The sequence below is a fragment of the Lissotriton vulgaris genome, chromosome 12 (assembly GCF_964263255.1).
Source record: "Lissotriton vulgaris chromosome 12, aLisVul1.2, whole genome shotgun sequence".
Classification (NCBI taxonomy): Eukaryota; Metazoa; Chordata; class Amphibia; order Caudata; family Salamandridae; genus Lissotriton; species Lissotriton vulgaris.
The window spans coordinates 800,260,682-800,286,402 of record NC_141700.1 but is presented as its reverse complement, the minus strand read 5'-3'; the positions used below and the strand labels follow the sequence as shown (position 1 = coordinate 800,286,402).

General features: G+C 53.4%; 1 protein-coding gene across 2 annotated transcripts in view; it reads right to left on the bottom strand.

The window, feature by feature from the left end:
• The window catches only part of LOC147678767 (uncharacterized), a 158,211-nt gene that overhangs the window by 51,297 nt on the left and 81,193 nt on the right, over window positions 1-25,721 (bottom strand). For both annotated transcript variants that reach the window (XM_086946223.1, XM_086946222.1), the window contains exon 2: window positions 14,201-15,413. In XM_086946223.1, coding sequence (XP_086802349.1) covers window positions 14,201-15,392 — 1,192 coding nt within the window. In that variant the 5' untranslated portion in view covers window positions 15,393-15,413. The remainder of the gene's footprint in view (window positions 1-14,200; window positions 15,414-25,721) is intronic.

The window sequence follows — 25,721 nt, the reverse complement described above, 5'->3', positions numbered from 1 at the left end:
AGGTTCTCCCAGGTTTCCAAGCAAAAGTATAAATATGCAGCATAAAAGATCCTATGGGTCGTACGTGGTATGACCCGCCTTAGTTCTTGAAAGTTCGTGCACCTGTATATGCACTTTGTAGCCCAAGGACCCCAAATTCCAGAAGTAGAAGGAAGCCTGGACCAAAGCTGTTCTGTAGCTAAAATACAGCGTCATCCGCATATAGTTCCAATAAAGTGGCGCACCCTCGTTCTTTGATATGGACGGACGGGAGACCGCCGGCTCGCACACCAAGTTTGCAAGATCAAAGCTTATCAGGACTTTGGAATCTGGCATTATTTCTGCTTACAGGCTACGGGACTAACAGTAAAGTCCGTGGGGGGTTGACCTGCATAGGGGCGGGGCGTTCTCGTGCCCACGCCTTCTCAAGTTTAATACTATTCTGGGTCATATAACGGAGGGACGTCTGGCGGACTTGGATGTGGCTCTCTGCCCTGCCCCTTGACATATGAAGTGGGTTATTGAAAGAGGTTTACACAACACAAACATAGGAGCTCGCTAACCTCATATCAAAGAACAAGGGTGTGCCACTGTATTTTAGTTACGGAACAGCTTTGGTACACTGTTCTACGGTGATTCCGGACATACATATTATTGGATCTTAGCCTTGAAAAAGTCCTGCTGGACGAAACACGTGTCAGCTGCCGGTGTGTTTTTGTATGTGGACACTTGAGATCAAGAAAGGAAAATAAAAGAATAAGAAAAATCCAAAAAATCTGATGGACTCACTTTTTTCTACTATCTATTATCTACACTGCTATTTGACCTTACGTTGTTTGGAGACTTACCCCGTGTGCCACGGCATTTGTGTATATCTCTGTAAAACATGTCCAACCATCTCTGTCCTGAGGCGGTGCTCCATATTGACACATCCTGACCAATCCCATCTACACCACATCTTCAGCCCCCCTCCACTCCCACCTCTGAAGCTGAACCAGATGTGAAGGCGGCTTCCAAAACCCCAGCATGACAGGCCGGGGTCCTGGGCCAGAGCCCACCCGGACCATGCCTTAAAATGTGTCTGGACCCACCAACTAAAAGAAGAAACAATTGATATACCCTTTGTGAAGAAACCATCAGCAGCTCTCAAGGAGAGGGTGTGGCTTAACGGCTAGGATGGCCGACCTCGAAGCTGGGGAATCAGGTTCGAATCTGGGGGGAGGCTCACACATCCTATGATTCTGGGCAAATCACTTAATCTCCCCGTGCCCCAAAAATATGAATGTGTCCTGAAACACAACTGGTGCTCATGTAAAGCGCTCTGAAACCTTCAGGTCGAGTTTCTGCTACATAAAACAAAAAATAAAAAAAAGAGCTCCCCACGTGCCATTCCATCCCTTATCTGCCATATATAACAAATGTTATTTCCAGTGTACTGGTCAAAGAGAGCACCCAACAGACGTGGAAGAGGTGTGGCGCCGCGGCTGGGGTGACTGACTCCGGAATCTGGGGAACACGGTTTTATCCCCGGCACCGGCGGCAGATGAGCCCAGCACCATGTGAATCTGGGCAATAGCTTGCTTAATCTTCCTGACAGCCCCCAGCGCCTAGAGACCCTTACGGGTGATTGTGCGCTTTACAAATGTGGATTATTATTATTATTACTCAAGATCAAGAAATTGTTCAGCTAAGGGGTCTGATGGATTTTGGATTTATAACTCTGTTTTTATGGCTGTGTATTGATTCAATTTTCTTTTTTGATTGTAGGATTTTAATTAATCATGCAATAAAGAATTATATATTGACTCAAGAGCCCATGGAACTAAAAAGGCTGCTGCACAATCCCGAGGGAGGCTTCAGACCACCTGGAGGGACTGAGTCTAGGGGAGGCGTAAGAGGGGGTCACCCCCTGCATAGATGGCGTCCAACGAAGAACCCCTATCCTGTGACTGAGGTCAGCAACTTACGATGCAGAAGGAACCTGAAGGTGTGACCAGACAGAGGATTCTGGCTCAGTCCTTGAATAGATTCAAATCCACCCACCTTTCTTTAGCCAACAAATCCGCCTGGACTTGTCCCCCCCATCCATGAGGAGGGAAACTTGTGGCAGCTACGCGTGGGAGCATTGACTCTACCTCCTGAGGTCTAACATGTGCATGTGACCTCTGACCCAGGTGATCAAACACGCCCTTTAATGTCAGAAATATGTGGCAGAGATCCAGGTTCACCTCTGGATGGAGAGGACCCAGAGACCCCACCAGCATCTTGAGATGCCTGGACCGTGTACGCGTGGACGAAGGACGGCTCTGAGTGTACTCTCACCAGTAGCATCTTCACCAGGAGTATTGTGTTTCCGTTCGTGTTCATAGTTTCGAGACACTCCTTGGAGTATTCATGCGCTATACAAATTCCTTTCATTCGTTCATTCAAGGAGTCCACACATCCAAGAAACAAAGCAGAAGCCTCGGGATCCACTCTCACTGTGATCCACCAATCTCATCTCTCCCTACCCGCTGTCTGCCCCAAATACAAGTCTGGGAAGGGAATGGATCTTCAACGCAACCCACTCTAAAAGCAGCTTGCCTCGTCACAATCCAAGCACCGCCTGAAACTGACGAGATCGCTGGCGCTTCTTGACACAGGACATTCACACTTCCTTATCCAGTAAACAGCTGAGAAACCAAAAATTCACACTGAAGCAGCCAGAACAGGCTTGAATCTGGAAAGGAAGCACCACGGGGCTCCCATGCTGACATCACTTCCTGAATCTTATTGGGATATGGGACCTTCTTCAGAACATCATGCAGCAGGTGGAACAGAGCAGGCATGGCAGAAGAATCATCAGGACAGAGCGCCTAGGCTTTAGAAATGCGCTCAGCCTGGAAGTGAGATCCACAAATGACGCTCTCTTCTTGAATTCTGCAAGAAGCCGAAAACCTGGCTTTTTAATTAACCACGTACCATAGGCAGGGCTTGGCTGTGGAGTGGTGTGGCTCACCGATTAGAAGCGGCAGACCCGGAAGCAGAGGACGCCCTGGGACCAGGGTTCAATTCCTGACGCGGCAGGGTCGTGTACCAGGGTCAGCGGTCTCGATAATTCTCGCCTCGGTGCCTACTCTAACCAGGGATCACACTTGGCAACTCTGGGCATTAGCTTGCTTCATCTCCACAACGGCCCCCACAGACGCCGGGGATGCCTGGTTTCACCTTGGGGATACCCAGAAAGGGACCATCTCACTGGGAAAGCCAGGACGGGTTCCCCAGCGGTCTACAGTGCGGAGATACCCCATGTGGGGTGATTCATGCGCTTTACAAGACATCATTACATTTCATTACATTACAACCACTTTCAGTGCCAGGGCACTCTCACGGGTGATTAACAAACCCACTCTAGGCAGAGCTTGGCACACACCTGCTCAGCGCCAGGATACCCTCATGGTTGATAGTGCACTTTACAAATACACATCAAATATCCATCTTGCCCAAGGCAGGGCACGCACCTCCTCAGCACCAGAACCACCCATGGTACACTAGGCATGGCTGGGCACGCACCTCCTCAGCACCAGAACCACCCATGGTACACTAGGCATGGCAGGGCACCCACCTCCTCTGCACCAGAACCACCCATGGTACACTAGGCATGGCTGGGCACGCACCTCCTCAGCACCAGAACCACCCATGGTACACTAGGCATGGCTGGGCACGCACCTCCTCAGCACCAGAACCACCCATGGTACACTAGGCATGGCTGGGCACGCACCTCCTCAGCACCAGAACCACCCATGGTACACTAGGCATGGCAGGGCACCCACCTCCTCTGCACCAGAACCACCCATGGTACACTAGGCATGGCTGGGCACGCACCTCCTCAGCATCAGAACCACCCATGGTGCACTAGGCATGGCTGGGCACGCACCTCCTCCGCACCAGAACCACCCATGGTACACTAGGCATGGCAGGGCACCCACCTCCTCTGCACCAGAACCACCCATGGTACACTAGGCATGGCTGGGCACGCACCTCCTCAGCACCAGAACCACCCATGGTACACTAGGCATGGCTGGGCACGCACCTCCTCCGCACCAGAACCACCCATGGTACACTAGGCATGGCTGGGCACGCACCTCCTCCGCACCAGAACCACCCATGGTACACTAGGCATGGCTGGGCACGCACCTCCTCAGCACCAGAACCACCCATGGTACACTAGGCATGGCAGGGCACCCACCTCCTCTGCACCAGAACCACCCATGGTACACTAGGCATGGCTGGGCACGCACCTCCTCAGCATCAGAACCACCCATGGTGCACTAGGCATGGCTGGGCACGCACCTCCTCCGCACCAGAACCACCCATGGTACACTAGGCATGGCTGGGCACGCACCTCCTCCGCACCAGAACCACCCATGGTGCACTAGGCATGGCTGGGCACGCACCTCCTCAGCACCAGAACCACCCATGGTACACTAGGCATGGCTGGGCACGCACCTCCTCAGCACCAGAACCACCCATGGTACACTAGGCATGGCAGGGCACGCACCTCCTCAGCACCAGAACCACCCATGGTACACTAGGCATGGCTGGGCACGCACCTCCTCAGCACCAGAACCACCCATGGTACACTAGGCATGGCAGAGCACGCACCTCCTCCGCACCAGAACCACCCATGGTACACTAGGCAGGGCACGCACCTCCTCCGCACCAGAACCACCCATGGTACACTAGGCATGGCTGGGCACGCACCTCCTCAGCACCAGAACCACCCATGGTACACTAGGCATGGCTGGGCACGCACCTCCCCCGCACCAGAACCACCCATGGTACACTAGGCATGGCTGGGCACGCACCTCCTCAGCACCAGAACCACCCATGGTACACTAGGCATGGCTGGGCACGCACCTCATCAGCACCAGAACCACCCATGGTACACTAGGCATGGCTGGGCACGCACTTCCTCAGCACCAGAACCACCCATGGTGCACTAGGCATGGCTGGGCACGCACCTCCTCAGCACCAGAACCACCCATGGTACACTAGGCATGGTTGGGCACGCACCTCCTCAGTCCAGAACCACCCATGGTACACTAGGCATGGCTGGGCACGCACCTCCTCAGCACCAGAACCACCCATGGTGCACTAGGCATGGCTGGGCACGCACCTCCTCAGCACCAGAACCACCCATGGTGCACTAGGCATGGCTGGGCACGCACCTCCTCAGCACCAGAACCACCCATGGTGCACTAGGCATGGCAGGGCACGCACCTCCTCAGCACCAGAACCACCCATGGTACACTAGGCATGGCTGGGCACGCACCTCCTCAGCACCAGAACCACCCATGGTACACTAGGCATGGCAGGGCACGCACCTCCTCAGCACCAGAACCACCCATGGTACACTAGGCATGGCTGGGCACGCACCTCCTCAGCACCAGAACCACCCATGGTACACTAGGCATGGCAGGGCACGCACCTCCTCCGCACCAGAACCACCCATGGTACACTAGGCATGGCAGGGCACGCACCTCCTCCGCACCAGAACCACCCATGGTGCACTAGGCATGGCAGGGCACGCACCTCCTCAGCACCAGAACCACCCATGGTACACTAGGCATGGCTGGGCACGCACCTCCTCAGCACCAGAACCACCCATGGTACACTAGGCATGGCTGGGCACGCACCTCATCAGCACCAGAACCACCCATGGTACACTAGGCATGGCTGGGCACGCACTTCCTCAGCACCAGAACCACCCATGGTGCACTAGGCATGGCTGGGCACGCACCTCCTCAGCACCAGAACCACCCATGGTACACTAGGCATGGTTGGGCACGCACCTCCTCAGCACCAGAACCACCCATGGTACACTAGGCATGGCTGGGCACGCACCTCCTCAGCACCAGAACCACCCATGGTGCACTAGGCATGGCTGGGCACGCACCTCCTCAGCACCAGAACCACCCATGGTACACTAGGCATGGCTGGGCACGCACCTCCTCAGCACCAGAACCACCCATGGTACACTAGGCATGGCAGGGCACGCACCTCCTCAGCACCAGAACCACCCATGGTACACTAGGCATGGCTGGGCACGCACCTCCTCAGCACCAGAACCACCCATGGTACACTAGGCATGGCAGGGCACGCACCTCCTCCGCACCAGAACCACCCATGGTACACTAGGCATGGCAGGGCACGCACCTCCTCCGCACCAGAACCACCCATGGTGCACTAGGCATGGCAGGGCACGCACCTCCTCAGCACCAGAACCACCCATGGTACACTAGGCATGGCTGGGCACGCACCTCCTCAGCACCAGAACCACCCATGGTACACTAGGCATGGCTGGGCACGCACCTCCTCAGCACCAGAACCACCCATGGTACACTAGGCATGGCAGGGCACGCACCTCCTCCGCACCAGAACCACCCATGGTACACTAGGCATGGCTGGGCACGCACCTCCTCAGCACCAGAACCACCCATGGTGCACTAGGCATGGCAGGGCACGCACTTCCTCAGCACCAGAACCACCCATGGTACACTAGGCATGGCAGGGCACGCACCTCCTCAGCACCAGAACCACCCATGGTACACTAGGCATGGCTGGGCACGCACCTCCTCAGCACCAGAACCACCCATGGTACACTAGGCATGGCAGGGCACGCACCTCCTCAGCACCAGAACCACCCATGGTACACTAGGCATGGCTGGGCACGCACCTCCTCAGCACCAGAACCACCCATGGTACACTAGGCATGGCAGGGCACGCACCTCCTCCGCACCAGAACCACCCATGGTACACTAGGCATGGCTGGGCACGCACCTCCTCAGCACCAGAACCACCCATGGTACACTAGGCATGGCTGGGCACGCACCTCCTCAGCACCAGAACCACCCATGGTACACTAGGCATGGCTGGGCACGCACCTCCTCAGCACCAGAACCACCCATGGTACACTAGGCATGGCTGGGCACGCACCTCCTCAGCACCAGAACCACCCATGGTACACTAGGCATGGCTGGGCACGCACCTCCTCAGCACCAGAACCACCCATGGTACACTAGGCATGGCTGGGCACGCACCTCCTCAGCACCAGAACCACCCATGGTACACTAGGCATGGCAGGGCACGCACCTCCTCAGCACCAGAACCACCCATGGTACGCTAGGCATGGCAGGGCACGCACCTCCTCCGCACCAGAACCACCCATGGTACACTAGGCAGGGCACGCACCTCCTCCGCACCAGAACCACCCATGGTACACTAGGCATGGCAGGGCACGCACCTCCTCAGCACCAGAACCACCCATGGTACACTAGGCATGGCTGGGCACGCACCTCCTCAGCACCAGAACCACCCATGGTACACTAGGCATGGCAGGGCACGCACCTCCTCAGCACCAGAACCACCCATGGTACACTAGGCATGGCTGGGCACGCACCTCCTCAGCACCAGAACCACCCATGGTACACTAGGCATGGCAGAGCACGCACCTCCTCCGCACCAGAACCACCCATGGTACACTAGGCAGGGCACGCACCTCCTCCGCACCAGAACCACCCATGGTACACTAGGCATGGCTGGGCACGCACCTCCTCAGCACCAGAACCACCCATGGTACACTAGGCATGGCTGGGCACGCACCTCCCCCGCACCAGAACCACCCATGGTACACTAGGCATGGCTGGGCACGCACCTCCTCAGCACCAGAACCACCCATGGTACACTAGGCATGGCTGGGCACGCACCTCATCAGCACCAGAACCACCCATGGTACACTAGGCATGGCTGGGCACGCACTTCCTCAGCACCAGAACCACCCATGGTGCACTAGGCATGGCTGGGCACGCACCTCCTCAGCACCAGAACCACCCATGGTACACTAGGCATGGTTGGGCACGCACCTCCTCAGTCCAGAACCACCCATGGTACACTAGGCATGGCTGGGCACGCACCTCCTCAGCACCAGAACCACCCATGGTGCACTAGGCATGGCTGGGCACGCACCTCCTCAGCACCAGAACCACCCATGGTGCACTAGGCATGGCTGGGCACGCACCTCCTCAGCACCAGAACCACCCATGGTGCACTAGGCATGGCAGGGCACGCACCTCCTCAGCACCAGAACCACCCATGGTACACTAGGCATGGCTGGGCACGCACCTCCTCAGCACCAGAACCACCCATGGTACACTAGGCATGGCAGGGCACGCACCTCCTCAGCACCAGAACCACCCATGGTACACTAGGCATGGCTGGGCACGCACCTCCTCAGCACCAGAACCACCCATGGTACACTAGGCATGGCAGGGCACGCACCTCCTCCGCACCAGAACCACCCATGGTACACTAGGCATGGCAGGGCACGCACCTCCTCCGCACCAGAACCACCCATGGTGCACTAGGCATGGCAGGGCACGCACCTCCTCAGCACCAGAACCACCCATGGTACACTAGGCATGGCTGGGCACGCACCTCCTCAGCACCAGAACCACCCATGGTACACTAGGCATGGCTGGGCACGCACCTCATCAGCACCAGAACCACCCATGGTACACTAGGCATGGCTGGGCACGCACTTCCTCAGCACCAGAACCACCCATGGTGCACTAGGCATGGCTGGGCACGCACCTCCTCAGCACCAGAACCACCCATGGTACACTAGGCATGGTTGGGCACGCACCTCCTCAGCACCAGAACCACCCATGGTACACTAGGCATGGCTGGGCACGCACCTCCTCAGCACCAGAACCACCCATGGTGCACTAGGCATGGCTGGGCACGCACCTCCTCAGCACCAGAACCACCCATGGTACACTAGGCATGGCTGGGCACGCACCTCCTCAGCACCAGAACCACCCATGGTACACTAGGCATGGCAGGGCACGCACCTCCTCAGCACCAGAACCACCCATGGTACACTAGGCATGGCTGGGCACGCACCTCCTCAGCACCAGAACCACCCATGGTACACTAGGCATGGCAGGGCACGCACCTCCTCCGCACCAGAACCACCCATGGTACACTAGGCATGGCAGGGCACGCACCTCCTCCGCACCAGAACCACCCATGGTGCACTAGGCATGGCAGGGCACGCACCTCCTCAGCACCAGAACCACCCATGGTACACTAGGCATGGCTGGGCACGCACCTCCTCAGCACCAGAACCACCCATGGTACACTAGGCATGGCTGGGCACGCACCTCCTCAGCACCAGAACCACCCATGGTACACTAGGCATGGCAGGGCACGCACTTCCTCAGCACCAGAACCACCCATGGTACACTAGGCATGGCAGGGCACGCACCTCCTCAGCACCAGAACCACCCATGGTACACTAGGCATGGCTGGGCACGCACCTCCTCAGCACCAGAACCACCCATGGTACACTAGGCATGGCAGGGCACGCACCTCCTCAGCACCAGAACCACCCATGGTACACTAGGCATGGCTGGGCACGCACCTCCTCAGCACCAGAACCACCCATGGTACACTAGGCATGGCAGGGCACGCACCTCCTCCGCACCAGAACCACCCATGGTACACTAGGCATGGCTGGGCACGCACCTCCTCAGCACCAGAACCACCCATGGTACACTAGGCATGGCTGGGCACGCACCTCCTCAGCACCAGAACCACCCATGGTACACTAGGCATGGCTGGGCACGCACCTCCTCAGCACCAGAACCACCCATGGTACACTAGGCATGGCTGGGCACGCACCTCCTCAGCACCAGAACCACCCATGGTACACTAGGCATGGCTGGGCACGCACCTCCTCAGCACCAGAACCACCCATGGTACACTAGGCATGGCAGGGCACGCACCTCCTCAGCACCAGAACCACCCATGGTACGCTAGGCATGGCAGGGCACGCACCTCCTCCGCACCAGAACCACCCATGGTACGCTAGGCATGGCTGGGCACGCACCTCCTCAGCACCAGAACCACCCATGGTACGCTAGGCATGGCTGGGCACGCACCTCCTCAGCACCAGAACCACCCATGATACGCTAGGCATGGCTGGGCACGCACCTCCTCCGCACCAGAACCACCCATGGTACACTAGGCATGGCTGGGCACGCACCTCCTCAGCACCAGAACCACCCATGGTACACTAGGCATGGCAGGGCACGCACCTCCTCAGCACCAGAACCACCCATGGTACACTAGGCATGGCAGGGCACGCACCTCCTCCGCACCAGAACCACCCATGGTACACTAGGCATGGCTGGGCACGCACCTCCTCAGCACCAGAACCACCCATGGTACACTAGGCATGGCTGGGCACGCACCTCCTCAGCACCAGAACCACCCATGGTACACTAGGCATGGCTGGGCACGCACCTCCTCAGCACCAGAACCACCCATGGTAACTAGGCATGGCTGGGCACGCACCTCCTCAGCACCAGAACCACCCATGGTGCACTAGGCATGGCTGGGCACGCACCTCCTCAGCACCAGAACCACCCATGGTACACTAGGCATGGCTGGGCACGCACCTCCTCAGCACCAGAACCACCCATGGTGCACTAGGCATGGCTGGGCACGCACCTCCTCAGCACCAGAACCACCCATGGTAACTAGGCATGGCTGGGCACGCACCTCCTCAGCACCAGAACCACCCATGGTACACTAGGCATGGCTTGGCACGCACCTCCTCAGCACCAGAACCACCCATGGTACACTAGGCATGGCTGGGCACGCACCTCCTCAGCACCAGAACCACCCATGGTACACTAGGCATGGCTGGGCACGCACCTCCTCAGCACCAGAACCACCCATGGTACACTAGGCATGGCTGGGCACGCACCTCCTCAGCACCAGAACCACCCATGGTAACTAGGCATGGCAGGGCACGCACCTCCTCAGCACCAGAACCACCCATGGTGCACTAGGCATGGCAGGGCACGCACCTCCTCAGCACCAGAACCACCCATGGTACACTAGGCATGGCAGGGCACGCACCTCCTCCGCACCAGAACCACCCATGGTACACTAGGCATGGCTGGGCACGCACCTCCTCAGCACCAGAACCACCCATAGTACACTAGGCATGGCTGGGCACGCACCTCCTCAGCACCAGAACCACCCATGGTACACTAGGCATGGCTGGGCACGCACCTCCTCAGCACCAGAACCACCCATGGTACACTAGGCATGGCTGGGCACGCACCTCCTCAGCACCTGAACCACCCATGGTACACTAGGCATGGCTGGGCACGCACCTCCTCAGCACCAGAACCACCCATGGTGCACTAGGCATGGCTGGGCACGCACCTCCTCAGCACCAGAACCACCCATGGTACACTAGGCATGGCTGGGCACGCACCTCCTCAGCACCAGAACCACCCATGGTGCACTAGGCATGGCTGGGCACGCACCTCCTCAGCACCAGAACCACCCATGGTAACTAGGCATGGCAGGGCACGCACCTCCTCAGCACCAGAACCACCCATGGTGCACTAGGCATGGCTGGGCACGCACCTCCTCAGCACCAGAACCACCCATGGTACACTAGGCATGGCTGGGCACGCACCTCCTCAGCACCAGAACCACCCATGGTGCACTAGGCATGGCTGGGCACGCACCTCCTCAGCACCAGAACCACCCATGGTAACTAGGCATGGCAGGGCACGCACCTCCTCAGCACCAGAACCACCCATGGTACACTAGGCATGGCTGGGCACGCACCTCCTCAGCACCAGAACCACCCATGGTAACTAGGCATGGCAGGGCACGCACCTCCTCAGCACCAGAACCACCCATGGTGCACTAGGCATGGCTGGGCACGCACCTCCTCAGCACCAGAACCACCCATGGTAACTAGGCATGGCTGGGCACGCGCCTCCTCAGCACCAGAACCACCCATGGTACACTAGGCATGGCTGGGCACGCGCCTCCTCAGCACCAGAACCACCCATGGTGCACTAGGCATGGCTGGGCACGCACCTCCTCAGCACCAGAACCACCCATGGTGCACTAGGCATGGCTGGGCACGCACCTCCTCAGCACCAGAACCACCCATGGTACACTAGGCATGGCAGGGCACGCGCCTCCTCAGCACCAGAACCACCCATGGTACACTAGGCATGGCTGGGCACCCGCCTCCTCAGCACCAGAACCACCCATGGTACACTAGGCATGGCTGGGCACCCGCCTCCTCAGCACCAGAACCACCCATGGTACACTAGGCATGGCTGGGCACGCACCTCCTCAGCACCAGAACCACCCATGGTACACTAGGCATGGCTGGGCACGCACCTCCTCAGCACCAGAACCACCCATGGTACACTAGGCATGGCTGGGCACGCACCTCCTCAGCACCAGAACCACCCATGGTACACTAGGCATGGCTGGGCACGCACCTCCTCAGCACCAGAACCACCCATGGTACACTAGGCATGGCTGGGCACGCGCCTCCTCAGCACCAGAACCACCCATGGTACACTAGGCATGGCTGGGCACCCGCCTCCTCAGCACCAGAACCACCCATGGTACACTAGGCATGGCTGGGCACCCGCCTCCTCAGCACCAGAACCACCCATGGTACACTAGGCATGGCTGGGCACCCGCCTCCTCTGCACCAGAACCACCCATGGTACACTAGGCATGGCTGGGCACCCGCCTCCTCAGCACCAGAACCACCCATGGTACACTAGGCATGGCTGGGCACGCACCTCCTCAGCACCAGAACCACCCATGGTACACTAGGCATGGCTGGGCACGCACCTCCTCAGCACCAGAACCACCCATGGTACACTAGGCATGGCTGGGCACGCACCTCCTCAGCACCAGAACCACCCATGGTACACTAGGCATGGCTGGGCACGCACCTCCTCAGCACCAGAACCACCCATGGTACACTAGGCATGGCAGGGCACGCACCTCCTCAGCACCAGAACCACCCATGGTACACTAGGCATGGCAGGGCACGCACCTCCTCAGCACCAGAACCACCCATGGTACACTAGGCATGGCTGGGCACGCACCTCCTCAGCACCAGAACCACCCATGGTACACTAGGCATGGCTGGGCACGCACCTCCTCAGCACCAGAACCCCCCATGGTACACTAGGCATGGCTGGGCACGCACCTCCTCAGCACCAGAACCCCCCATGGTACACTAGGCATGGCTGGGCACGCACCTCCTCAGCACCAGAACCATCCATGGTACACTAGGCATGGCTGGGCACGCACCTCCTCAGCACCAGAACCACCCATGGTACACTAGGCATGGCTGGGCACGCACCTCCTCAGCACCAGAACCACCCATGGTACACTAGGCATGGCTGGGCACGCACCTCCTCAGCACCAGAACCACCCATGGTACACTAGGCATGGCTGGGCACGCACCTCCTCAGCACCAGAACCACCCATGGTACACTAGGCATGGCTGGGCACGCACAGCTGCTTTGCACCAGGGCACCCTCGCGGGTAACAGCACACTTTACAAATATACAGAACATACTGCATTCGGTTCAGTAAAGAACTGAAAACCATCAAAGGCAGAAAAGCCTGGACGTAGCTAGGTCAGTAAGACGCGGTGTGAACTTTATATTTTCCAACAATCGCAGGTTAAAATGCACTATATGAGAAGCAAAGCAGAGGAGTGGCGTTGAGGAGCAGCTGGAAGAGAGAGGAGGGCGGATTGTGAGATACTTGAACTTAATATTTTGCAAAATAGCTAGTTTTAATGTCTTTAAAACAGATGAGAGTGTGTGCGTCTCTGTGTTTTATCGGCATGTGTATGCAAAAATCCCGAGTGAAATCCGACAAACACCTCACCATACCCGACTTAACGCCCCTGTACCCAACTATTTACTAGAGAATACATTTATTAGGGGGTGCAACATGCCAAACAATTCCCCCATGAAGGTAATCTTTCTATCAGCATCACGTTATACAGGGACCTCCTGCTGACTATACGGCACTGGCCGCACCATTCGAAGCACCTTCGCTGTTTATCAACAAATCACCAACTCCCTGATACAGAATCCATAACTGGGAGTTCCTCAGGATCAAACTGGCACCCAATCATTAAAGTTGCTGCTTTACCCCTCATACCCGTCATCAGTTTTACTTCCATTCAATGATTGCCCTCTATCTTAGACTCTTAGTGGCCATGAGGCAACATCATCCGGCTGCAAAAAAATTGGAATAAATAAGTGAATAGACAAACTCTACCCTAGACATGAACCAGGCCTGAAGCAGCACTTACTTGCAGGCGGTGAGTTAAGCTCCTTCAGGAATCCAGCAGACTCCCCGTTGACCAGCGGCGTCGAGGTCTTGTCATTCGACATGGCGGGTAGTGGCTGATGGATACGCCCCCCTTCGTCCTTTGCAGATGCATTGACCTCCTCATGCATAGGCGATGCTGGGGATGTGCCGTTTGATGTGACGTGCTGTGGCGGGGCTCTGCCCTCTCGTTCAAACAGTGACTGGAGCTGCTTAATGGTGTTGGCATGGTCCACTTGTAGAGGGGGGGTGGTGGTCTTCTTACCAGATGGGACTGGTGTTGGCGGAAGGATAGGCTCTTTGTTTTCAATCAGAATGACGGAGGGCTCCGCTTTTTGAGAGGATGTAGAGGTCTTGGTAGGTGATGTGACTGGTGTTGGTAGGAGGATGGCTTCTCCTTCTTCCTTGAGAGTGGTGGAAGGATCCACTTGCAGAGGTGTTGTAGGGGTCTTACTACTTGATGCCACTGGCTCTTTGTTTTCAATCAGAATGATGGTGGGCTCAGCTTTTTGAGGAGATGTAGTTGTCTTGGCACCTGATGTGACAAGTGTTGATAGAAGGATGGTCTCTCCTTCCATGAGAGTTTTGGAAGGTTCCATTTGTGGTGGTGTTGTAGGGGTCTTACTACTTGATGTCACTGGCTCTTTGTTTTCAATCAGAATGATTGTGGGCTCCCCCTTTTGAGGGGATGTAGTTGTCTTGGAACCTGATGTGATTGGTGTTGGCGGATGGACGGCCGTCCCTTCGTCCTTCAGAGTGTTGGTATGCTCCACCTTGAGATATGATGTAGACGTCTTCTTACCTGAGGTGAGTGGGCCCGGCTGCGGGCTTTGCTCCTTCTCGAAGAGTGACTGCAGCTGCTTCAGTGAGGAGGTGTTCTCCCCATTGGAAGGTGATGTTGGGGTCCTTTTTTTGGGTGAAACTGGTTTAGGCTGAGGAGCTTTCTCCCTCTCGAACAGCGACTGGAGTTGCTTTATTGAGCTAACTGGTTCCCCGTTGGTCAATGATGTTCTCGTCTTCGAATTCGAGGGTTCTAGGTAAAGCTCATTCTCTTCCAGTGACTGCGTATGAGGACTCTCGGCTTCCCCCGATGCCGGTGATTCTGGGGTCTCGCTAGTTGAGTGGAGGGGGATGATCAGTATCTCTGGCTCCCATTGGTTGCCCTTTTCATCCATGGTCAAAGGTGGAGAGGAAACCTAAAGGACAAAGAACAGTCCAATAAATGAGGTGCACAACTTAGTATAATACTAAAAATGTGTTAACACATGTTAAAGGTCACTGATCACTAACAGAGAAGGCCAAGCACATCATGTGACTACATGAGTACCGCCAGACACGTCAAGACCTCTTTAAGGCTGGTGGGGAGACAAGGACATTTATCAGACCACGTCAGCAGAGATAATCTAATAAGAAAGGTAGCAAAGTTAAATTGTCCCCTTATCAAATAAGAACCTGTAGAGACAAGTGTTCTATCATTAATGGGTCAGTGTAGTAACTCAACACACAGAAGGATTCCCAGCAGGAAGCCGGTGCAGTAGATGTGCGCCTTCAATGAGATATTTGTTTTTTGTTCTAATATTTTATTAGATTAAAAAGAGCATATAAAGAGTTAAATATAGTCACACGCAATACATTGATAAAAGGACAATAACAAATACAGAGTTAATACTGTGAAATATACTTCCTTCATACCAACATAAATAGTATATGTTATAGTCAATATCATCAAAAAAGATAAAAATCGAAGGACTGCATGTATTGCTTGATAAAAAGAAGAATAAGTTGAGTAAAAGAAAAAGAAAAGGAAAGAAAAAAGAAATAGGGAAGGGAAGAGAGGGAAAGATGAAAAAGAAAAGGAGGACGAATAAAGTTAGAAAAAAGAAAAAAGAAGAAAGAGTAGAGAATGAAGAGTAGAGAGTAAGTAGATAACATACTAAAGAATTCCAAATGATGTCTTATATCTATACTACTATAATAAAGTTAAAACTTTCAGGCTTTGAGGCGGGTAAACTCTGGAACCATTGCGCCAATCTACACACCCGATACACCATTGAAATCGTCAGGGTGTGTAGATGGTTATAGGCTATATAAATGACAAAATAAAATGTTATTTACAATATTTATATTTTAAAAAAAAGTAGTCCCCCCCAAAGTAGCGCCGGGCGCGACGTGCGTGCTCACGTCAGCACGGGGAGGAGAGGCGTCCGAGGAGCGGCGGACATGGCGCGGGGGAGGAGCGGTGACGTGAGGCCAGCGGCGGTGGGAGCAGGGGAGAGGCGGACATGGCGTGGGGGAGGAGCGGCGGCGGAAAGCGGTGAGGAGCACAGCGGCGGAGCGGAGAAATGAGGACCGGCGGCTGAGGCGCGAGGAGCGGTGAAATGAGGACCTGCGGCTCAGGTAAGGCCCGGATTCTCAGGATGTTGCGAGATTTGAACCGGGGACCCGTGGCTCCATAGGGCACAAATAGCGTGCACAACCCTTACATTCCTCCGGCACTATTCACCGACAGACTTCCTTCAGAAAAATGTGCCCCCACATCCCCCGCGCGCGCACCTGCTTTACAAGACACCAGGCGCTGCATTAATTTACTTTACCCCGGCCCTATGAATCTTCGGACAGGCATAGGAGGGCCCCAGAATCATACATCACTGCATTCCCCGCTTTACAAGACACTAGGCGCTGCATTCATTAGTGATGGATGTTATGTTGATACATCGCGTGCTTTAACCACACGTTGAATACATCTAGCCTTATGCAATAACCTCACTCATATGTGTAGCGCATCGAAAGTGAATTCATCAGGCACTCTTCTATAGATATTATAATAAAACTGGTGTTACCCATGTTGCCAGCACCAGAACGATGAACGTCTCAGCCAGCCGTACCACGGTGAACCTGCCAGCTAAGCAATTCTCTGCTTCAGATATGTTACCACGCCCCACTTCCCCCCCCCCTTTCTTAAGAACACGGACTTGCTGTGAAGTGAGTTATGCTACATCTAACCTTATGCAAGAACCTCTCTCCCGCAATGGCTCATATGTGTAGCGCATCGAAAGTGAATTCATCAGGCACTCTTCTATAGATATTCTAATAAAACTGGTGTTACCCATGTTGCCAGCACTAGAACGATGAACGTCTCAGCCAGCCGTACCACGGTGAACCTGCCAGCTAAGCAATCCTCTGCTTCAGATATGTTACCACGCCCCACTGCCCCCCCCACTGTCTTAAGAACACGGACTTGCTGTGAAGTGAGTTATGCTACATCTAGCCTTATGCAATGACTCATATGTGTAGCGCACTGAAAGTGAATTCATCAGCCACTCTTCTGTAGATCTATATCTATACTACTATAATAAAGTAAGAACTTTCAGGCTTTGAGGCGGGTAAACTCGGGAACCACAGCGCCAATCTACACACCTGATACACAGTTGAAATCGTCAGGGTGTGTAGATGGTTATGGGCTATATAAATGACAAAATAAAATGTTATTTACAATATTTATATATTTTTTTAAAGTAGTTAAAAGTAGTGGGGAACGGGTGGCGCACACTCTCATGAGTCAGGGAGGTGTCTTTCAAGTGAACACTCACACAAACGCACAGCTTGACTGGTGCCATTTTGGAAAAACAGAATGTGTGGCATGAGCACTTGGAAGCCAGAAAACAAATTCCCATGAGAAGTCCCAAATCCCATACAACTTAAAAAGTAGGGGTGGCAATTCAAGAGAAATCCTTATTCCTATTAAAAGTCTCAAATCCCTCCGCGGAAGTGGGTCCGAATATGGGGCGCATGGAACGAATACAGGGGCAATTTGTGCGAACCACCGGTGCTGGACAGTGAGGATGATTCAGAGTGAGGGTGACAGAAACAGATGGAGCCTTGACATTGTTTTGGGTGATTTCGCTATCATGGTTGTATGTATACTTATCAGCTACATTTTCAATTTACATCTCTAATGCTGATCACTGCCTATAAATTGTAAGATCACTGTATGCCCTATGGTTTTGTTGATAAAATAATAAAAATGGTTTAAAAAAAATAAATAAAAGAGTCTCAAATCCCATAATATTTTAAAGGGAAACGTCCTTTAGGACGAAGCCGGAATCACGTTGTGCCTTCACAGTGCCGGCAACAGAACAAATCTGTCTTTAGAATGCAATCGTTCTGCATTGAAGTCGTTACATCGACTTGTTTTGGGGGGGGCGCAATGGTGGAGTGGTGTTGGAATTAAAGTCAACACCTTCCCTACTGTTGTGCAGACTGGAGTTGGAATAGTAAATTAAACTATTTCAATATCCAGCGCCCCCATAAGGCAAGTCCTTAAAAGGACTTTCGTGCAGAACCTATATGTTCTAAAGACGCATTTGTTCAAATGACGGCGTTCCTAAGGCATGCGTGAGAAACGCATGTGGAATTCCGTCATACATTCACTTATTATTATTATTATGTTACTTATATAGCGCCTGAATCGACCCCCGAAGGGGTATCTCCGCGCTTGCCTTGGGAACCCGTCCTGGCTTTTCCCTGTGAGACAGCCCCTACAGGGCATCCCCAAGGTGAAAGCCAGGCATCCCGCCGCGGGGGGGCCGTTATGGAGATTAAGCAAGCTTAATGCCCAGAGTTGCAGAGTGTGAACCCATGATTAGGTCAGGCACCGAAGCGAGAATTATCGAGTCCATGGACATTTGAGCTCAAGACCCTGCCGCGTCGGGAATTGAACCCTGGTCCCGGGTCTGACCTCTACTTCAGGGTCTGCCTGCTCTAACCAGTGAGCCACACTTCTCCATGACACACTTCTCCCCCCACCCCCCACTTAAAATGTGGGGGGTGGGGGGAGGCAGTCAGGAAAAACCCTTATTCCATAAGAAGTTCCAAATCCCAAACTGCTTACAATACTAATTTTAATAATAATAACTCATCAACTTCCGTGAATCAGCAAAATCAGGAAATACTTTACCTTTGAAGCCGTCATCCAAATCACCATTGTCTTAGTTATCTGTCAGATAGATTACGCAAACACCCTCTACTTGGGAATCGCAAATAGGCTGAAACCGCAGGAAACTAGGCTGGTCTTTCGACAACCCTGACACTGGTATATCAAGCCGTTGATCAAAAAGCTATGTCGGGTCCCGGTAGTCCAGAGAACCGTCCTCAAAAGTGGCTGCATCACTTTCAAATCTCAACACGACAAAAGCCTGGCCTTCATATCCTCCACGGTTCAGAGCTGCACCCCAAACGTAACCTAAGATCGGCCCACCTGAACCTCCTGACTATACCAAGATTTAAAAGGAAGAAGTTGGGCGGTGCTAGATTTTCACTGATTGCCCCCGCTCATGGAACTCTCTTCCCCCTGACATCAGATCCGCACTCAACTATGCGAGGTTCAAGCAACTCCTGGCTGTTCAAACAAGAAGATTGCTAATTCCCCTGACAATGTTCCGCCGACTTATTACCTTAGCGCCAAGAAACCTATCTGGTGTGCGTGCGCTCTACAAATCATCTTATTAATAGAGTTGCCATAAACTTCTCGATACCCCTCAATCAAGGAAATATCCCTCCATTGTTAGTTTCATTTTATTTCCAACACCCTTGAAACAGTTCTTTAAGGGTTTTAGTAACTAATGATACACTGTAGGAGAGTAGGGTCTGCTATCCTATGGTCACCCCAATTTTTGCTTTTTGCTTCACTGGTTTTCGACTTACTGAGGCTGTGGGCCTGCTAATCAGACCCCCAGCCTGCTGTTCTCTCTCTAAATTCATAATACATGTGCTATAGGTACATACCACAATTGGAAATGGACTCCTTGTCAGCCCCTGTACCATGCACTATAGGTGCTCAGGGCATAGGTGCCACCAAGGCCTACCAGGGGCTGAAGCATAGCTTTTGCCACCCCTGGCTGGTTCTTAAATTGACACAACTGGCTGATCACTCAGCTGGGGCAAGTGGGTGTAATCACCCCTTGCTTAGATATAGTATACCTATATCTAAACCTATATCTGGACACATATATAGCCTGTAAGCCACTCCTATGGAAGGCCTCATCAATCCTGGAGGCAGAGTGCGTGGTTTTATGTGAGATGGTGCTCTGGCGTGAGCTGAGCCTGTCTGCAGCTGTCGGGAACAACTCCCTAAGCTGATCCGGGATAATGCCATACCATATACTCTTAAGCGCATTATAATCCTCGCGGTTATATAGCAACTTTGGTTTGGCTTTATCAAAACATGTCGTGTAAGGTGTCATACGAATTGGAATACTACCCCCTCGCCAGTTCTGGCGACGGGGGTAGCATTCCACCCTTCTAGAGGGAGAAGACATGTTACTTTACTGAAACGCGGTTGATTTAAAATGAGCCTCAGATCCACAAAATGGATGCCCCTGCCACAGACACGGGTCTGACCTCCTGCTGCTGACCGAAACCCGGCAGAGGAGGCCTGGACAAAGAGTTTCCTGTCACAGGGCGGTGTCAAACCACCCCAGACAGGAGATAGTGGATTGGAGTAGGGAGGTTTCAATGAAACCAGACACTGCCTGGGGAGCACAAGGCTGCCCCTTGCAGGATCCGGCCAAACCGGTTCTGGGGCCTCCCAGCCCCTGTCCCAGCGCGGCCAGGATCAAAGGAGAGGGGTGTAACCACCCCCTTCCTGGGTCCCACCCATAGGAGGGGACCTAGCAGGATGTCCAACCCCCTAGATTCGAATAAGAGGGGGAGCAGTCCCAACGGACCTCAGATCATCCTGAAGAAACATAAGAAACGAAATCTGGACCCTTCGACTTTCTACACGACATGAGAAGACTGAAGAATCTCCCTTGTGGTCAAGGAGTGACCACCCTGTGCAAACAGGCACCATCCAGCCCTCGACCCTTGCTTTGTTGCAGTTCCCGCCGGAACTCGAGCGACAGAGATCGACGAGATCAAGCTTGCCTGCCTTCTACCTGCCCGATCCACAGTCCCTGCAGAGCTGAGACCCGTGGAGGCGACCGGAAGCGTGGGGCACGCCATCTTGAAAAGGCCACGAGACGCTGACCGTGCGGCCCACGAGTGACCCTCGAAGCTGTACACCGGGGTTTGAGAAGCCCCAGCCCCGAGCTCCACTTGCACCAAAGCTCACCCCTCCACACTCGCTGAGTGCTGCGTGGGGCCCTTCTGCTTGTGTGCGCTCGACGCGTTGGCCCGGTCACTTGCCAGCTGGCTTGTGGCCCCTGTGCCGACGAACTTTGAAATCCGACTTGCTTTTCTGGTTGCTCCAGATCTGCACCAGCTCCTGTGAAAAGGAGCACCCACTCTGACCCTCCTGGTTCGAGTGATAAGCAATCTCCCGGTTCCGCGTGGATTGCTTTTGCCAAGTGCTGTTTGCTACAATCTTCAAGCCGACGGTGCTGACGGCGAGAGCCTACGTGGGACAGATCGTGACCCGCTCCTGGACGTCGCAGATGCCCCAGAGCCCACGTGACAGCGGAGAGAAGCCTATCGACAACCGCCTGATTGCGCCCGACATTGCCTGGTTCCGTCCTGGTTCCACCCTGGTCACTGCTGAGTGACCCAGACTCTGTCCCCTCTGCTTTCAGGTACTTTTCTACATCGATCCACCCTTGGATCGCACCGGACACTTCTGCTTCACAGCGCCTGCAGCTGCAACAGCTCCAAGCACCCAGAACCTGCGTGACAGAACCCGACGCCACTTCGACCCTGTGCACCCACGGCCTGTGGGTGAGGTAACTTTGCAACGCCGGTGTCTTTACACTGGTACACACCTCTAGGGTCTGTGTCTAAAGTTCTGTGTTCCTAGGTTCAGCGGAAGTATCTTTTAATTCACTTTAACTGACTTTTACGCACCATTGACAGTGCATTGGTGCGCGCCGCACTTTCCGTGCTGCACCCGTCTCCTGTGGGCTACTCCCGACTTCTTCATTGCTTGTCCTGACTGCTCCCAGCGAATCTCTAGGCCCTAGGCCTAACCATTGTTCGTAAAGTGTTACTTATACCACTTTTTTGATATATGGTCTGAGTGGCCACCCGCCCTCATCCATAAACGTGCAACTTTATATGTGTAACAGTGCTTTTGATTTAACGCTTGTGCCCCTTTCCTCATAAAGAGTACTGGGGAGTAATTTAGAAATAAATACATATATTTTTATAATATATACTTGTGTGGTGTCCTTTCATTTGATTACAGGATTGTATGTGGTAAAACAGCTCGCTTAACACGACCTCTTAAGTTAAGCCTTTAAGGCTGCTTAGTCCATGCTACCACTAGGATAGCTTGTCTACAAGGTTGACTTACAACCTGACATCTTTGGGGTTTGTTTGGACTGATAACCAGTGGTTCCAGAATTGGAAACACTACCTATCAGGCCAACTTCTCACATTGGTGTGCAGCGGTGCGGATTTGAGCTTGCTGTTTGTTTTACCATTGCAATCTTTACATCAAATTGAAAGATCACATCAAGTACCTTAGGTACATATAAATCAAAAGCTTAGCATATTAAGTTCTACTGAACTTAGTAGTTGTAGATTAAAGGGATTAGCACACCCTGACTACAACTCACTAGCAAGGTACAGTAGGAAACCACTTAGTGTAGGTAAGTGCACCACTTACACCTCACTAGCAGTCATGTCTGATACAGGTAGAGCTTCAGGCTCTGCTCCTGTAATAGTTGATCCTATAGGGACAACATCCAGATATGACAACCTTAGCCACAAAGACCTGAGTGCCTTGTGCACAGCCAGGGGGCTAAAAAAGGGCAGAGGCCCTACCATTCCTTCCCTAGTAGCTCTCCTAGAAAAGGATGACCTAGATAAGGTGAGTCAGACTCCCTTAGAAACAGAGGAAGGGATAAACTCCCCTGAGAATGAGGATCTTCAAGATGATGTAGTAGAGGAGGAAGAAGAAGAAGAAGGCTCTGATGTAGATGAGCCTGAAGATCAGGATCAGGGGGGAAACCAGGTACAGGTTGCCAGGCTTAACCAGGCCAACTTGGACCTACATGGGAATGGAGGGGGCCAGCACCACTCCAGATCTCATAACCAAATTCTCCCAGGTAATAGAAGGGAGAGATCTCTGTCAAGGGACTCTCACCTTTCTAGTGCCTCAAGAGAATCTCAAAGAGGAATGACTTCCTCCCAGAGAAAAGAGCATAGGGCCAGGATGAGGGCTGTCCAACTCCAAATAGAAAGGGAAGAGGTAGCCTTGGCTCAAGCTAAACTTGCTTTAGCAAGAGAGAGAAAATTGTGTGGCTTAGATGCCACTGGTGGCAGCAAAGTTCCTAAAGAAAAAGACAGGGCCTATGACAATAGAAACCTGACAAAAATTGTGCCCCCTACAAGGAAGGGGATGATATCCACAAATGGATGACTGCTCTTGAGAGGGCCTGCATGGTACAGCAGGTCCCTGAGGATCAGTGGGCAGCAATTTTATGGTACTCCTTTTCTGAGAAAGGGAGGGACAGGCTCCTCACTGTTAGACCTGAGGATGCCAAAAACTACTCTGTTCTGAAGAGTGCTCTTATTGAAGGGTTTGGCCTAACCACTGAGCAATACAGGTTGTTGTTCAGAGACACCCAAAAAGCACAGACTCAGGACTGGACTGATTTTGTAGATTGTGCCACTAAGGCTCTGGAGGGTTGGCTGCAGGGAAGTAAAGTTTCAGACTATACAGGATTGTACAATCTTATGATGAGAGAACAGATCCTTAATAACTGTCAGAACCAGCTGTTGCATCAATACCTTGTTGACTCTGATTTGACCTCTCCCCAAGAATTGGGAAAGAAGGCAGACAAATGGGTCAGAACAAGGATTAAGCAGAAAAACCAGAACCAAGGTGACCAGAAGAAAACAGACCAGAAGGGTGGGAATCAGAAAGATAAAGAAAAGGACCAGAAGTCTTCAGGCCCCCAAACTAGCAATAAGGAGGGGGGTTCCCAAAATGGAAACAAGAAAAAGAAGAATGATGGCCCAAAGAAACCTTGGTGTAATACCTGCAAATCAGTTTCACACTGGGGCAGTGAATGCACTAAGAAAAATCCAGTCCCCACCACTGCAGCTCCTAAAGCAACTGCACCCCCTAGTACAGTCAGCAGTGGTGGTACACAGCCAAAGGGTTTAGTAGGGTTGACCCTGGGTACTGAGGCGGAATCTGGCCTAGTCAGAATCCCCACACAGGCAGTTCTCCTATATGATGTGGACTTATCTTTGCCCACTGCAGTAAGCCCCAGTAACCTGGGCAAATATAGGCAGACTCCCTTAATTAATGAGAAACTGGCTCAGGCCTACAGGGACACTTGTGCCAGTGTCACAATGGTGGCACCTGGCTTTGTGGACCCTGGACAAATTGTACTAGGTGAAAGTTACCTAGTGACCAATGCAAGCAACTCCACTACTTCCCATAGTGTGGCTGTTGTGAACTTCTCCTGGGGAGGGGTAGATGGCCTAAAGAAAGTTGTTGTGAGTGCAGACCTCCCAGTAGACTGTCTGTTAGGCAATGATCTTGAAAGCTCAGTTTGGTCAGAAGTGGAGTACAGGACTCATGCAGAAATGCTAGGGATTTCAGCTCATGTCCTTGCAGTGACAAGGTCTCAGGCTAAGAAGTGCCTTCCTGAACCAGTGGTGGATCTTGAAACAATAGACCAACCACAACCCAAGAGAAGGAGCAAGAGGGTTAAGGCTGTGCCTTCCCACTTGCCCCAGGTTGAGGATCAGGTTTCACAGGAAACTGATTCTGCAGTCCAAGAGGAGACTGTCTCAGAGGAGCTTGAACCTGATCAGGTTGAGTTTCTGGGGACAGGGGGACCCTCAAGGGCAGACCTGGGGCAGGCCCAATTAGATTGCCCTTCACTTGAACCCCTCAGACAGCAAGCTGCTGCTGAGGCTGCAGGGAATGCTCAAGGTACCCATAGAGTGTATTGGGATGAAGGACTCCTTTATTCAGAGGCTAGAGACCCCAAGCCTGGCACAACCAGGAGGTTGGTTATACCTTTGAAGTTTAGGGGCTTCCTTCTTACCTTGGCCCATGATATTCCCCTTGCAGGACACTTAGGCCAGAATAAGACTTGGGACAGGCTTGTTCCACACTTTCACTGGCCTCACATGTCAGAAAATGTCAAGGAGTTTTGTCGCTCCTGTGTCACTTGCCAAGCCAGTGGTAAGTCAGGTGGCACAACAAAGGCCCCCCTGATACCACTACCTGTGGTGGGGGTACCCTTTGAAAGAGTTGGAATAGACATTGTGGGTCCCATGGATCCTCAAACAGCATCTGGGCACAGATTTATACTGGTGGTAGTGGATCATGCCACCAGGTACCCAGAAGCAATTCCCCTGAGGACCACCACAGCTCCTGTGGTGGCAAAAGCCCTCATTGCAGTTTTCTCAAGAGTGGGCTTTCCAAAGGAGGTTCTTTCAGACAGAGGTACTAACTTCATGTCTGGATACTTAAAAGCAATGTGGAAAGAGTGTGGAGTAAACTATAAGTTTACCACACCCTACCATCCACAGTGCAATGGGCTTGT